Raw genomic sequence first — 13,386 nt, forward strand, 5'->3', positions numbered from 1 at the left:
TACAAACAACATAAATAATTGTCATGACGCATCACTGTTCACACTCTGTTTTTGTGCAGTTGCGTCTTTGTTTTTAATGTATTATTTTAACTTTCACACTCCATACCAGTAGGTGGCGGTAAAACGTGTAAACGCTATGGCCAACCATATTGAAGAGTACGCGAAGGAGACTGCGCGGAAGAAAAGGAGAAAACTAACGTTGTTTACCCGTTTCTCTTTTCTTTGTTTTCCTTTTTTTTTTTAATGTAGATGTATGGGTTTCCCTGGAGAAACTCAGCTAATTCGCGGCCTGTGTTGTCATGCGATCACTTTTGACCGTTTACGTGAGAAATAAATACCACTCACGGCTAACATTAGCTTGGACTGCTCGTTGTCAGGCAACGGGCAGCAAACAACCTGGGCGTTTATGCTAACAACACAGACAAATACTCGAGATGGCGGAGGACGGTCGCCGCGGGTGGGAGGAGGACGAACGCGGCCCGGGAGCTCCTCATCAAAACTTCGTGCTCATGGAGGCGCTCGCGGAGAAGCTGAAAGTCTTAAACTGCGACCAGGACCTGCTGGAAAAACACAACATGAAGCCCCTCTCCAGGCACGTCACACGACAACCACATTCTTTTAAATTGAACAAATATATTCTTTATTAATTTGATGTGTAGGTATAATTGTATGCTTATGTACGTTAATCAAACAAGTAGCTGGTCTGAGTTATAGTTGGCTGGCTGCAGCTCAAAGGTTCCCTTAACGTCGTATACTATGTTGCAGGCATTACTTTGTGTCCAGCCCTTACCTGGCAGCCAACCCGGGCGAGCAGTTTTACGTGTTCACCGTCATGGCCGCCTGGCTCATCAACAGCGCGGGCAGAAGCTTCACCAAACCTCGGGAGGACGACGAGCCCGCCGCGACCGTAGCCAACATCCTGGCCGAGCTCAGGGCGCTCGTAAATGTTTTCCGCTTGGATATCGGCCGGGCTGCCCGAGAGCCCACGTCTTCCTCACTGTGTCCGTTTTGTGTGCGTCTAGGGTGTGAGGGTGGACTTCCCGCCGTCCAAGCTGAAGTCCGGTTCGGGCGAGCATGTGTGCTTCGTCTTGAACATGCTGGCGGAACACGCACTCAGGAGGCGGGGATTCTCCTTTCAAAGGTGCTCGTCCGTCATTCATTAAGTCGATTATCATGAAGCAAAGGATGAATGGATGAATAATTTCGGCACGTGTTTGCTGCCTGTGTGTGCGAGCGAGAGAGAGAGAGAAGGCAGACGTGACTTGACGCAACATGACCGCCTGAGGTTCGTTTCAGGCCCAACTACCCCACCGAAAGCACTGAAGAAGAATCGTTGATAGACGACCACACGGAACCCGCACCCGATAATGTGGACCGCGTCGCCGTACGTCCTCCTCTTCATCCTCCTCGCCGGGGCGAGCCTCTCGGTGTTGATGTCTGCGTCTTTTCAGGAGGAGGACGATGAGGAGAACCTGGTGGACTTGGAGGCGCTGACCCTGCAGAGCACGCTTCAAGTGAGCCGTTGGCGCCAGGGAGTGGGCCGACACCACGGCTGAGGAGCTTTCAACTGACCCACCCTGCGTTCTTCAGGAGGCGACGGCAAGCAAACCCGGCGAGATCCTGCGCTCGGCGCTGGATGTGGCCGAGTGGAACCTGGAGGTAGAAAGGGTCCTCCCCCTCCTTAAAGTCATCATCAGGACCGACAACAAGGTGCACCTTTTTCGGTCGCACGTCATTTTGGCGGCCTTCGCCAAACCTAGGTTAGCGGTTGTCCTCCTAATTGACCCGTTTGTTGTCATTTGTGCAGGACTGGAGGATCCACGTGGAGCTGATGCACCGGCACCAGGATGCCATCAAGTCCTCGCTCCATGAGGCTAAGGTGTGTCGCCTGACAGGTCAAGCTAAGTTGGAGCAGCTGCAGTCGAAGAAGCTTCTCCCACTTGTTAGTTTGGTGGAGAGACGCCTTTGCTCGTGTCGAGACATCCTTCGATAAGCCGCCCGCAGCAGGTGTGGCCTATGCACAATGGCGCCGTCCCTGAATGCCTCGACCTCGCCATTCTTGTCAACAACCGTCTCAAGGGCGCTTAGATGACGAACGCGCGTCCCTCTGCACGGCTCTCCCCTCGACTGCTTTTTTTTTTGCCCAAATGTTCTCAGCCATGTCAGCCTCCTTCGCCCTTTGAATGAGCGTCGTAGAAGGCGGCGAAAATCATTGGGCAATAGACAAATAAAAAAATTAAAAAATAAACTGCATCTCAAATCTGACCATAGCAAAAAACACATTTTCAAAATGGATGCACGTCCACCTTTGTGCTTAGCATGCTGCCGTTGGCTCTTCTCAGGGCTACCTTGACAAGCTGGAGGAGGACATCAGCAGGACGATGGAGAAGGTGTCCAGTCGAGAGAAGTACCTGAACAAGCAGCTGGAAGGCGTCATCGGCGAACATCGCGCTACCCAGGCCCAGCTCAGCGAGGTCCGCCCCGCCTTAGTCCTCTAAATGTCTCTTCCTGGTTTTGATCTACTTCCTATTGTGGTCTCGGGCCAGGTCAAGGAGCGCTACCGAGGCGCTAGCGGGGGCGTGGCCCAGAGGACACAACTCCTGGCCGAGGTCAGTGGACACCGTCGTTTTCCCTTCTTGATTTGAGCCAAGAAAAGTCGAGGACATGAAGGTCTTGCGCTTGTCGCCTTTCAGCTGAGTGAAGAGTTGGAGAAGGTGAAGCAGGAGATGGAGGAGCGAGGCAGTAGCATGTCGGACGGAGGTGAGCAAGGCTTTCTCACGGGTTTGTCCGGCCGAATATCCTGACCCGACGCCGCACGCGTCTGTGCCTGCGTGTGTGCTTCTCTGCGTGTGTGCAGCGGCGCTGGTAAAGATCAAGCAAAGCGTCAGCAAGCTGAAGCAGGAAATCATGAGCACGGATGTGCGTGCCGGCGTGGTAGCCCACATGCTGCTGCACGCCAAACTAAAGCGCAAGTCCGACATGAGCTTCCGCATGCACGCCGCTGCTTGAGCGTGCACGCACGGACGTCGTGTTGTGGGGAGACCTTGTTTGTAACGCAATAAAAATCTTTCTTGAACCAAAATGTCTGCTTCAGACAAGTTATTTTCTGATGGAGCCTTCCTCACAAACAATACTGCACAAAATCAAATGTGCAATCTTGCCTGGCTCACAACCTTGAAGATGAATCAATGATGCGCGCAAGGCAAAATGACGAGCGCTCCTTCCTATTGGCACTTGGCCGACCGCAAATGACCGAGCCCGGGTGGAGTCCGTCCGCCTACCTCCAATGGCTAACGACATTCTCAGATTATGAGGGCATCATGGAGGGCAGTCGGAGGGCTGCCGGAGACGGCATAAGGTCGTAAATCATCATTAATTAATGATCATAAAGGTCGCAGAGGTCACATATTTGTCATATGCATAATGTTTTGGACATCATGGAGGTCATAAGGTTATGGGAATGACTAAGAAATGTGGCAGGTGTTTTGTGGAATGTGGATTGTCTAATGCAGTTGCTGCATGGATGAAATATTGATGATTTTTGACACGTGATGGGGATGTTTTGATTGGTGTTTTTCTGGAATGTGAGGAATTATCTGTGCCCAACTACTTTAACACATGTTTGTTTTTCTTCCAAGGACTGTAGTATATTTTCATCGGGGGTGTCAGAATGAAATGCCTCATTCCCAGAAATAATGTTGAGTGTGACCCCGAGTCTTCCGTGCTTTATACCCAGCGCCTCCTTCCTTTGGGGGTCAGCACGACGGCAGCTGGTTGACCTATGACCTGCTAATCTTCATTGCAGAACCTACACAGTCTACCTATTGTTCCTTCCTGATTGCCACCAGATGTATCTCTCCTTTCTAGCGCCATTAAGTCTGCATTCTTGAAGCCAGACTACAATATCCCGCACGAACTTGACCAGTGCCTGACCTTGGTCACAACCTGGACCAACAAGTAAAATATATACATGGAATAACAGCAGAATAAAAATATACTACAATAGTGTTAACTGTCAAAAAAACGTATCACAATTAATTAAATGATTTAATTAAGGATAAAATGTAATAAAAGAGCAGCAAACACCCAAAGGAAAATCTAATTACAATTGATATCGCGAAATATTGGTGCATACAATGACAAAAGGCTGGACACTGGTTAGCACGTCGGCCTCACGGTTCGGATGGTGCGGGTTCAATTCCACCTCCGGACCACATCCCGGCTATTCAGAAGGCATATGGGCGGGGGCGGAGTGTGATTTTGCAGGCTGTGGGAGGAGTGATACTGTTCTGAGCTCAGCAATCAGACTCCCTTGAAACCAAAGGTGCCCGACGTGTAGGATCGCTGATGGAGTCTTGTATGTATGCACCAGGAGTTCCACTCCCGCAATGACGGTGTGCATATGTGTGTGACGATAAAAAAAAAGAAAGAAAGGAGCCCGACGTGTGTTGGCGACACGCAGGAGCAGGGTCTGCCTTTCCGAGAGTCGTTTTGTTTTGCTCTTTGGGGGACAACAAAGCAGATTGGAAGAGGAACTTTTCTCAAGTAAGTGCCTCCGTCCGCGCTTCTCCTCCGAATTTGGTCGAGCTCAGGAAAGAGTTCACCTCAACCAAACTCCTTAAATCTCATCGTACAAGTAGGTTATCTTCACACTAAATAACTGTTACAAGTTCAAGTCGGTTTTGTAGAGTACTACTTGAGTAAAGGCACAAGTATTCTACATCTAAAGTACTCGTGAAGATGAACGGCTTCGTTGAGCAAAAGAGTGCAAGTATTCTCCCAGTGAATGTCGCAAAACTCGCGACCGGGAAAGAAAAGGAAAACAAGCCTATCTGTGCTATGTTACATTTATTTATGAATATAGAAAGGGAAAGTCCCGTGTGGCAAAAAAAATGCGCTATATTTTGCGTGAAAACTTTCGAAATAAGTCACTCGCGTTGCATCGCGGGAGGGGGTGAGTGAGGTATTAACGGAAGGAAGCAAGCTGACCTTTGACATTGTCGTCACATGAGAGCTAGCAACTGTGGTCTTTCTCAGTCATTTGTATTATGATGAATTGTCTTCAAAAGCAAGTGGAAGGTGGCTGGCTCAGGGAAGAGAAATTTCAGTGACACACAGCTGATTGGGAAAATATTTTCTTCAGCCGATGTCAGAATGAAGTGCCTCAAAAATCGTTGATTCCCGGCTCGAGTCTTCCAGTCTCCATGCTTTAGGCGGAAGAGGAACTCTTGACCCTATCGCTTTGCCTAACAGCTGCAGGTTGACCCCCAACTTGCAGCCCCTATACTATATTTTTTTCACGGGCCGCATTGTAGTCATAGCTTCTTTCGGAGGGCCATTATGACTGTCAACCCAAATAAATGTATGAGCACCTCATATTATATACAGTAAAAGCTACAAAACAAACTGACAAATAACTCGTTTTCAAATCAGACGAGTAAAAACTGGTCAAATATGAAAAAAAAAGATATTATTAAAAGTGAAGACAATTTGCAATTCTAGTAATGACACACGAATTTGATGCACAATTTGTCTTCGTGGGCCACATAAAATGAGGTGGCGGGCCGTATCTGGCCCCCGGGCCTTGAGTTTGACACCTGCGCCCTATAGGGTCACCCTCTCGTTCTTTTCTAGGCATAAACAACTGGCCGTTCTAACAGCTGCAGGTTGACCCCCAACTAGCAGCCCCTATAGGGTCACATTTTCGTTATTTTCTGGTCTCAAACAACTGGCCGCTTTATATTCGGCTGTGAGTAACTACTTGCGCATGTGTGACGTACTCCCACCATTCGACTTTTGAAGGTGCCGTTGCATCTGATCGTTTCCTGTGGTGCTGTAAAGCACATGAAAGGGGCCATTGTCAGAAGGCAGATGTTTACGATGTGGGCGAGTGAGACAATGAAGGACCCACTGTGATGCTTGAGGGGGCCGCCGTAATGTGGGCTCCTTATCTCGAATATAGAGACTTTGTCTTGATCCCGGCAGACATCAGAGGCCCTCCATGTTTAGATAACAATTCTTCAACAAAGCTGCTCCTTTCCTGCTTCCAGCATCTCCTCCTGCTTGTCGTCCACCCCTTGACAGCTTTTGGATTCTTGTTGGGAAATATGTCAAATACTATCATTAGAGTATGGAAGATCTTGTATGTGACAATTTGACCTTGTGCCCAGCAATGTGCAACCGAGATGGAATGTTGAGGAAACAAAGATGTTTTCATGACTCGGGAGCGTGTGACTGGCTTAGGAGCATATGACTGGAGTCATGAGATGGCCGTACTGCTTGTGTACAAGAGAAGCTATACATTTGTGTAAAGCCCACCTAATGCAATGAACTCAATAAACCTAACCGTAAACTGATTGTGTTCACTGTTTGGACCTCTTCCAGGCAGGGGCGTGGTTTCCATTTGGCTCCGCTGAGGACACGATGCAGGCGTGTGCACGTATGGCTGCACCCTCGTGGGATTCGTCAGCAGACAAAATTTGGAACTATCCCAGCGCACAGAACCCGTATCAGTACCAGACACACGGTGGTGCCGATTGGTCAACGACATTCTCCAGTCAAGACGGCAGATGCTACCAGAACGCCTCGGCTGTCCCCCACACCGGCTTCTCGAACCAGAAATCGTCTGTGTGGAGCCCAGGAGCCAGTTCCTGCCCCCAAAGAGACGTTACAGCCTACCAGAAACCCTCATCGGCATTACAGGCCTTATTCGGAAGGGTCGGTGGCCACAGCGTTGTACCCGAGCAGTTCTGTCAGAATCCGTCATCTTATCCGCACAACGGCACACTCGCAACAAGTTTCCCTGGCCCCAACAGCAATCAGACGCCTTGGCCGCAGCCGGACGCCAGGTCCACTTTACAGAACCCTTGGGAGATTCACACCAGAAGGTTTGCTCAAGACGATACGCAATGGCACATAAGACATAGTGCTCAAGCCGTAGAGACCCAAGCAAAGATGGCGGAGAGGACGTCATTGGGCAAGCACGCGCAATGCGCTCCGTATTCATCACCTCGCACAATGCAGACACCAAAACAGCAAGCGGTGCAAGTGTTGCGTGTTCCCAGAGAGTCGTCACAGTCGAGCAAGCCTCACAGCAATCGCAAGACGCCACCAAATCCCAATGCACTCAAACGCCTCACGACCGCCCGTTCGTCACGGAGTCGCTCAACTCGGCCAACGGTCGCTAGCGTGCGGCCTGTGCGAGATGGAAGCCCACAGCTGGCTGGCCAAATTCCTTCTGGCTTGAGTTGCAATGACCAAACAGCAAGTCCAGTGAGGGAACGGCAGGACCATCGTGCACCACCACAGTTCCAACCAGAAGAGCCTGAGGGTCGTGAAGAGATGCCGCTCCTGCAGTCTCTGGCAACACGCAAGTGGACTTGTAAAGATTTAGACGGACTTGTCCGGTACATGGAGCAAGACTGGGAGAAGTCGCCTGAATGTCCAGTCCTCTCAGGTTCTGATGATGTAATCGCCACGTTCTGGAAAGATAGAAAAATACTGGAGGACAAGATCCGCGCAGGCTTATACTATGAGATCATGGCAGAGACGTTCACTTTCTCCCGTGAGCATGTGACCTCAGACTCTGTGGTGCTGTCGGAGCCCAAGTGCGACCCCAACCTCAGCGGCTTCCGGGTGCTGCGAGACGGCGAGGTCTACTCCGAACCGCCGTACTCTTCGTTCTGGCGCAACGTCAACCCGCTGCTCCACGACTCGTTGGATCACGCACCAGTTGCAAGTCCACCTTTGTCATCTGCGCCCGAGACCGCGGCGGCTCAGTCACCAGAGGCCGAACAAGAACCACTGGAACCAAAAGAAGATGAAAAAGCACAACAGGCCCGAGTGCTGGGCTCTCCCGGTGAAGATTCAGACGTCTACTCGTTCGTCATTGAGGTTTTGCCCCAGGAACAGGCCAAAGCGATCTACGAGAGTATCAACCACGCAGAGGAGACTCCCGCCAAGGGGGACCCCCAAGGCTCAGCCGAGACTGCGACGAGCGCCGACAAAGGGGAGAAGGATCTGTTTGAGTCAGAGTTGGAGTTTTTCTTTGAACAGTGGAAAGATATCCTCTCCGATTTCAATTTTTCCCCAAAACAAGAGAGGGCGCAGAATGAGGTGCTAGCGGACATGAGATGGCAAAATCCTGACCTCTCCCTCCTCGGTGTGGATGCAGATGATCACTCCCTGGATTCCAACCAGTCCCACAATGCTTCTCCACTGATAGAGCAGAAGGACCATCAAGAAACGGGAAAGTTTGGCACACAAAATGACCACGCGTGGGTAAAGCTTGATGACCGAGAGATGTCAAGCCAGCAAGATGAGCGAGAATTGGCTCACGTCTCCCAACAAGATGAGCAAGAGACGGGAAAGGTCTCGCAACAAGATGAGCCAGAGACGGGAAAGGTCTCCCAACAAGATGAGCAAGAGACGGGAAAGGTCTCCCAACAAGATGAGCCAGAGACGGGAACCGTCCCCCAAGGAACAGACACCCAACCAGATCAGCAAGTGACGGGAAAGGTCTCACAACAAAGACAAGAAGAGACGGGAACGGCCACCCAACCAGATGAGCAAGAGACGGTGGGAAAGGTCTGGCAACAAGAACATGAAGAGACGGGAACGGCCACCCAACAGACGACAAAGGTCTCACCCAAAGACAATGTCCGAGAAAGGACAAATGTCTTAGTTTTACCATCTAAAGTTTCTTGTCCACCCCACGGTCATCGTAGTCGTGCCGCTAAAGTGTACCGAGGAGAGAGGACGCTCTGCCTTGCCGGTAAACGTGTGGCGGCTGCAAAGAAAAAACGCAAGAGAAGCAAGCAGTCCGTCATCAGTGTCGCCTTCATGAAGAAGCTGAAGATCCACCTTGTCCGCCGGGACGTCAGCAAACGCAGCAAAGAAGCTGCGACTCCCAAGCTGGTCCTCTTTGGCTCGGCCGGACGTGGGCGCAGCTGCGCTCTGGACCATCGCGCACCCGAGGTTCTAAGCGTCAACGCTAAAAGCCGGAGTTCCGCCAAACAGAGGATCTACGAGGCTTGGTGTCTGCCCCCCGTCAAGATCGACGGCAAAAGCAAAGTCCAATCTCGGCACAAGTCCTGCGCGGACGTGGCCGGAAAAGACCCCCCTTTGCCCACCTTGACCTTCAGGAAAGCCCACGGCAGGCTGTCTGTCTTTGACCCGCAACACAAGAAGCTCCAGGCTAGACGGACCCACTGCTGATGGGATGCTGAGGAGCGGTACTGAGCGTCACTGCGGTGAGTTGACAGAAACATTTAAAAGCTGCGACCGCCAAATAGTTGGCGAGTCGTTGAACTTGAAGAAGGTATCTGAAGCCTCTTTTCTACGCTTGAACCTCATCCTCGGTCTGGTCTTCAGGTGAACTTGAGTGGGCGAGAGAAAGACCATCCCGGGAACGCCGCCTTGGCTCGGTTGCCAGGGGAACGTTCGCCGGGACAACGGCAACCACCCTGGCGACGGGTAAACTTTTGATTTCAACCGTCATGACGGCGACTTGCAGGCTCAAGTTGACACGATCCAGAGGTGATCTTCCCGCTTTTGGCGTTGACTGTGAAGCACATCTGGGGACCTTGCAAGCTTTTTGGGTTTTTTTTGCACCACCTGAGCTCATGTCTAGATGTACAGAATTGTTTTTCTTTGTATTTCTTCCAGTAAAAACATCACAAATGCAGTTTGGGTAAATCATTTCTGCCATTTTCTTTCTAAATATGCAACTAAACTTGCAGTCATTTATTCCTCGCAGCGCTTCTCCTGCCAACTGGGTTCCCTCCCAGCTGCCGTCGGCCATTTGAGTGACCGCGACAGAGGTCGACAGAGGTCGGCTAGACATTTCGCAACAACTTTGTCCCGATGGGCTTTGCTCCTTTTTGATCATTGTTTTTTTTTGTTGTCATTTCCGTCCTGCTGCGTAAAATAGCCAAACAACATCTGAGGCCTCCCTTGGGAAGGACTCCTCGAGCCTCTGCAATCTGGAAATTCCCTTTGGCCCATTTGTTCATGTGACAGATGACTCCAGTCACGTTCGCCGACAACCAGATGGGCTTCTTCTTGGTTTAGTTTGGTTAAATTTATTGAACATACAAACATAACATAAAATGTTTATATTCATGGGAAATGAGAATGTGTGGTAAATTTTTATTCTGGTATCATGCAATGTATATCTCACTAGTAAGCCGAAGTGTGACCGGGTCATGTTCGGGTCAGGTTCGTGCGGGATTGTTTGGGGCTTGGTCCAGGAACGTAGACTCATTGGCACCAGACACATCTGGTTTCCATTAGCAACTGACAAGATATATACCGTGTAGAGTTGGGGAGGCTGACTGGGGGGTCATAGATCATCCAACAACGTCAAACGTCCGCCGAGGCAAACAACCTGTTTCGCTAGCTAGCTAGCTAGTCTGCGTTACCCACTCACATGGTGTACGCCGTTTGTACTAAACAAGAATGTTACCACATCATTTGGAAGGTTTCAACAACTGAATGTGGAAAGTTAAGGTCAGGTGGAACGTTTTAACAAAGTTAATGATTCTAGTCAACATTCTAACATAATCATACGATCAAAATAATTTGTCAACCCTGTTGGAAAAATGTAAATACATTATCATGCGTTCTCGAACCAATGCTTTTACTGCAATACATGCTTGTTGTTTTGGCCTTGCTGTTCTCATAATGTGCAACAGAAAGAAGGACACGACTGGGTCAGGCGGGATGCGGTTGACAACTCAGCAAAAAGCCACCTGTTGAGTCCCAGGCACTTCACCAAAAAAGGATGTTCTAATCGCTGTCTCGCACTACCGCTGGAACTGCCTGCATTCCTCACCATTAATAAACCTGACAGGGGACTCGACATCTTGGCTAGGGCGCGAGACACTTCTCTCTGACATCGGTTGAATAAAATCTTTCCCCAATCAGCCGTGTGTGACTGAAGTTTTCCTTCTCCAAGCCAGCCACTTTTTCACCGTTTGTTTGGAAGACCAGCAGCTGACCATCGAAGAGAATTCACCACAAATGCTCAAGGGGAGTGGGTGGAAGTACAAAGAACTTAAACTTCTTGGTCTGAGAATGAGTTCACAATGGCAAAGTGGAACAGAACAAAAAATCTTTGTGGAGTGTTAGGGTTTGTCAGGTTTATTTTACGGACATATTAACTGTAAAGAGAAAAGAATCAGCAAGCAGAAAACACGATGAGACAAGAAGATTAATTCAAATGCTCGCAAGGAGTGCAGTACAGATCGCTTACAACAATCTCACTACACTATCTGTATGCACTCCCGCTCCTTTTATTAGGATTTGCCCTACCCACAATGTGAGACACAAGCCCTAAGGGAGGGGGATCGCGTGTAAGCTTTGTCTCGTAAGCAAGAATCAGTCACAGAGGTGTTGTGTACTGAAGGAATAGGGTCAAAAAACAAAAAACCCGCCTAGCCCACATCTCTTTGGATAAAGTATATAAGCAGACAAGTATATTCACGTAGTCAACCAATAAGGAAGACATAACTAGACATTCTTTGATATAAGATAATAACAGAGGTTGCTACAACTTCACGATTCAATATGTATTTCTGTGCACTGCAAAATAAATGTCTTTTGATATATTGCCTAAATAGCTTAATGACCCTTAAGGAACTGTGTAATGCATGCCTGATGTTTTTTTCTCTAAATCATGGACACGGCCAGAGTCGTCTAGAACGTTCAGTACTTGATTATATCTTGTGTTTTGACTAAACGTCATATGTCGCCTAATGCGAGACGCCAGCTTTTCGATTATTACTGAACGTTCTGTACAGAGGGAAATATTTTGCCTAACAAAGAAAAGATGCGGTCGGAAGCATGATTAAACTAAGAATATAATGACGTAAGCAAAGACATGGAGTATCAAAAGAACAAACTTTGCATAGTCAGGGAACATTAATAGATTAATGATGTCACAGCCAAAAAGCTCACATAATTTCGTACAAAATGACCAAATTGAAAGAATGATGAAAGAATGAGGTGCGACAGTGTATGTGCAAGAATGGAGGAGAATGTTTACAGGAAGGTCACTTGGAGATAAAAACCAGCAGGTGCCAGAGGGAGTCAGCCAAGGACTCGGCCAAAGATGATCGCCAAGGCCGAAAGACGGGATGGAAGACAACAGCCCCCACACACACCGAATCGCCCATAACCAGCACCCACTCCCATGGAATCAGAATCTCCTGCGAACTTGCCACACCCCCTGACTCATCACCCATCAAACTCGGCACCCACACTGGCATGTGCAACTGAATATAAGCTGACCAAAGAACCTTGAATGTTGCCTTTTTTGAATGGAGACTTTCTGCTCTTGAGCATGGTCGCACGAAAGGCCCAGCGCTGTCCTGAAAACAGAGCTTTCTTAACAAGAATTGTGATTGAACTCAACCAACCTGTGTAAGTCTAATTTCTGCTTCAGTGTCTTAGCATTTTCCTAAATCTGAAGAAATCAAACGAGCACGCAGTGAGTAAATTGGATAACAGGTGATTGGCAATGGCTTTTGCCGTGAGGCGCAGATAGCGCGCTCCCTAGATTGTGGACAATCCAACAGTACTTATATGATAATATAAGCGAAAGAATGTGAGCGCGGTTAGCTTATTTCTGCTCTTCTCTTTATCTTTGTGATGCATGCAGGAAATGTGGTGCATGCAGGCAGTTCCAGCGGCAACGCGAGACAGCGGTTAGAACATCTTGTTTTCAGGAAGTGTCTCAGGACTCAGCAGATGGCTTTTTGCTGAGTTGTCAAGGGCATCCTGCCCGATCCAGTCGTAACCATTTTCTTCTGTTGCACAACATAAAAACAACAAGTGTTGGGGTCACAACATTTTTCTGAAAAGAATCTCACAGAGGCAGGAGATGTCTTCGATGGCAAGCGATCATCTGCAGATGGGCGCGACCCCAGACACACAGCGAGTGTGGCTGAGATCCGCGCCCTTCCTTCAGTTTGGTCGTGCCTTTTATTGAGGAACAAACAATGGGGCAAGTGTACATGAATGCATAGCTTCTTTAGACAGGAAGGACATTCCACAGCACAACAGGATACTATCTCGGACAGAAGCGGTATGGTCGGCTCATGACTTTAGCTAGAAGAAAGATGTAGTCTTAATGCCTATGGGACGGATACCCCTGTGGCGTTCTCATGACCTCTACTTAAATAGAACGTTAGTCTGCTTCAGCTATCGCATCATGTCCTGTTTATGAGTAATAGAAATAGGGCTTATTGTATAGCGCGGCTCGTGACTCCAAACATGAGCTCCTTAGCCAGCCATCTGCTCCCAAGTCAACATCACGAGGTCAAAATGTCACATCCTGTAGAAGATCTTGCACACATAAGTAGATACATAGAATCCAATGATAAA

The 13,386-nt window shown here is 48.9% G+C and overlaps 2 protein-coding genes across 7 annotated transcripts; both read left to right on the forward strand.

Moving 5' to 3' along the window:
• The first annotated feature begins 141 nt into the window (after positions 1–141).
• ift57 (intraflagellar transport 57 homolog (Chlamydomonas)) lies at positions 142–3,082 on the forward strand. The gene is made up of 11 exons (XM_037275570.1): positions 142–592; positions 766–940; positions 1,023–1,141; positions 1,297–1,384; positions 1,452–1,514; positions 1,591–1,710; positions 1,808–1,879; positions 2,343–2,474; positions 2,547–2,609; positions 2,694–2,760; positions 2,858–3,082. Exons 1-11 carry the CDS (start codon positions 435–437, stop codon positions 3,007–3,009), a joined length of 1,209 nt encoding a protein of 402 aa, XP_037131465.1. The 5' UTR covers positions 142–434; the 3' UTR covers positions 3,010–3,082.
• A 1,197-nt stretch (positions 3,083–4,279) lies between these two features.
• LOC119137639 lies at positions 4,280–12,829 on the forward strand. Of its 6 annotated transcripts, XR_005100958.1 has the most exons (6): positions 4,281–4,545; positions 6,385–9,251; positions 9,373–9,537; positions 9,758–9,831; positions 9,932–10,075; positions 12,662–12,829. XR_005100958.1 is itself a non-coding variant. In XM_037277130.1 (4 exons), the coding sequence occupies exons 2-3, from the start codon at positions 6,424–6,426 to the stop codon at positions 9,214–9,216; spliced, it is 2,760 nt and encodes a 919-aa protein (XP_037133025.1). In that variant the 5' UTR covers positions 4,280–4,545; positions 6,385–6,423; the 3' UTR covers positions 9,217–9,251; positions 9,373–9,747. The 6 variants fall into 6 exon arrangements, 2 of the variants coding, with proteins under 2 accessions (XP_037133025.1, XP_037133023.1); XR_005100957.1 differs by lacking the exon at positions 12,662–12,829 and having other exon boundaries at positions 9,932–10,292; XR_005100959.1 differs by lacking the exon at positions 12,662–12,829 and having other exon boundaries at positions 9,758–9,821; positions 9,932–10,292.
• Positions 12,830–13,386: the final 557 nt, after the last annotated feature.

Source organism: Syngnathus acus, chromosome 17, assembly GCF_901709675.1.
Source record: "Syngnathus acus chromosome 17, fSynAcu1.2, whole genome shotgun sequence".
Classification (NCBI taxonomy): Eukaryota; Metazoa; Chordata; class Actinopteri; order Syngnathiformes; family Syngnathidae; genus Syngnathus; species Syngnathus acus.

Coding starts and splice junctions, on each gene's coding strand:
- ift57 (XM_037275570.1), top strand. CDS start 435: ATGGCGGAGGACGGTCGCCGCGGGTGGGAGGAGGACGAACGCGGCCCG. Junction 593..765: donor AACATGAAGCCCCTCTCCAG/GCACGTCACACG, acceptor ACTATGTTGCAG/GCATTACTTTGTGTCCAGCC. Junction 1,385..1,451: donor ATAATGTGGACCGCGTCGCC/GTACGTCCTCCT, acceptor GCGTCTTTTCAG/GAGGAGGACGATGAGGAGAA.
- LOC119137639 (XM_037277128.1), top strand. CDS start 6,424: ATGCAGGCGTGTGCACGTATGGCTGCACCCTCGTGGGATTCGTCAGCA.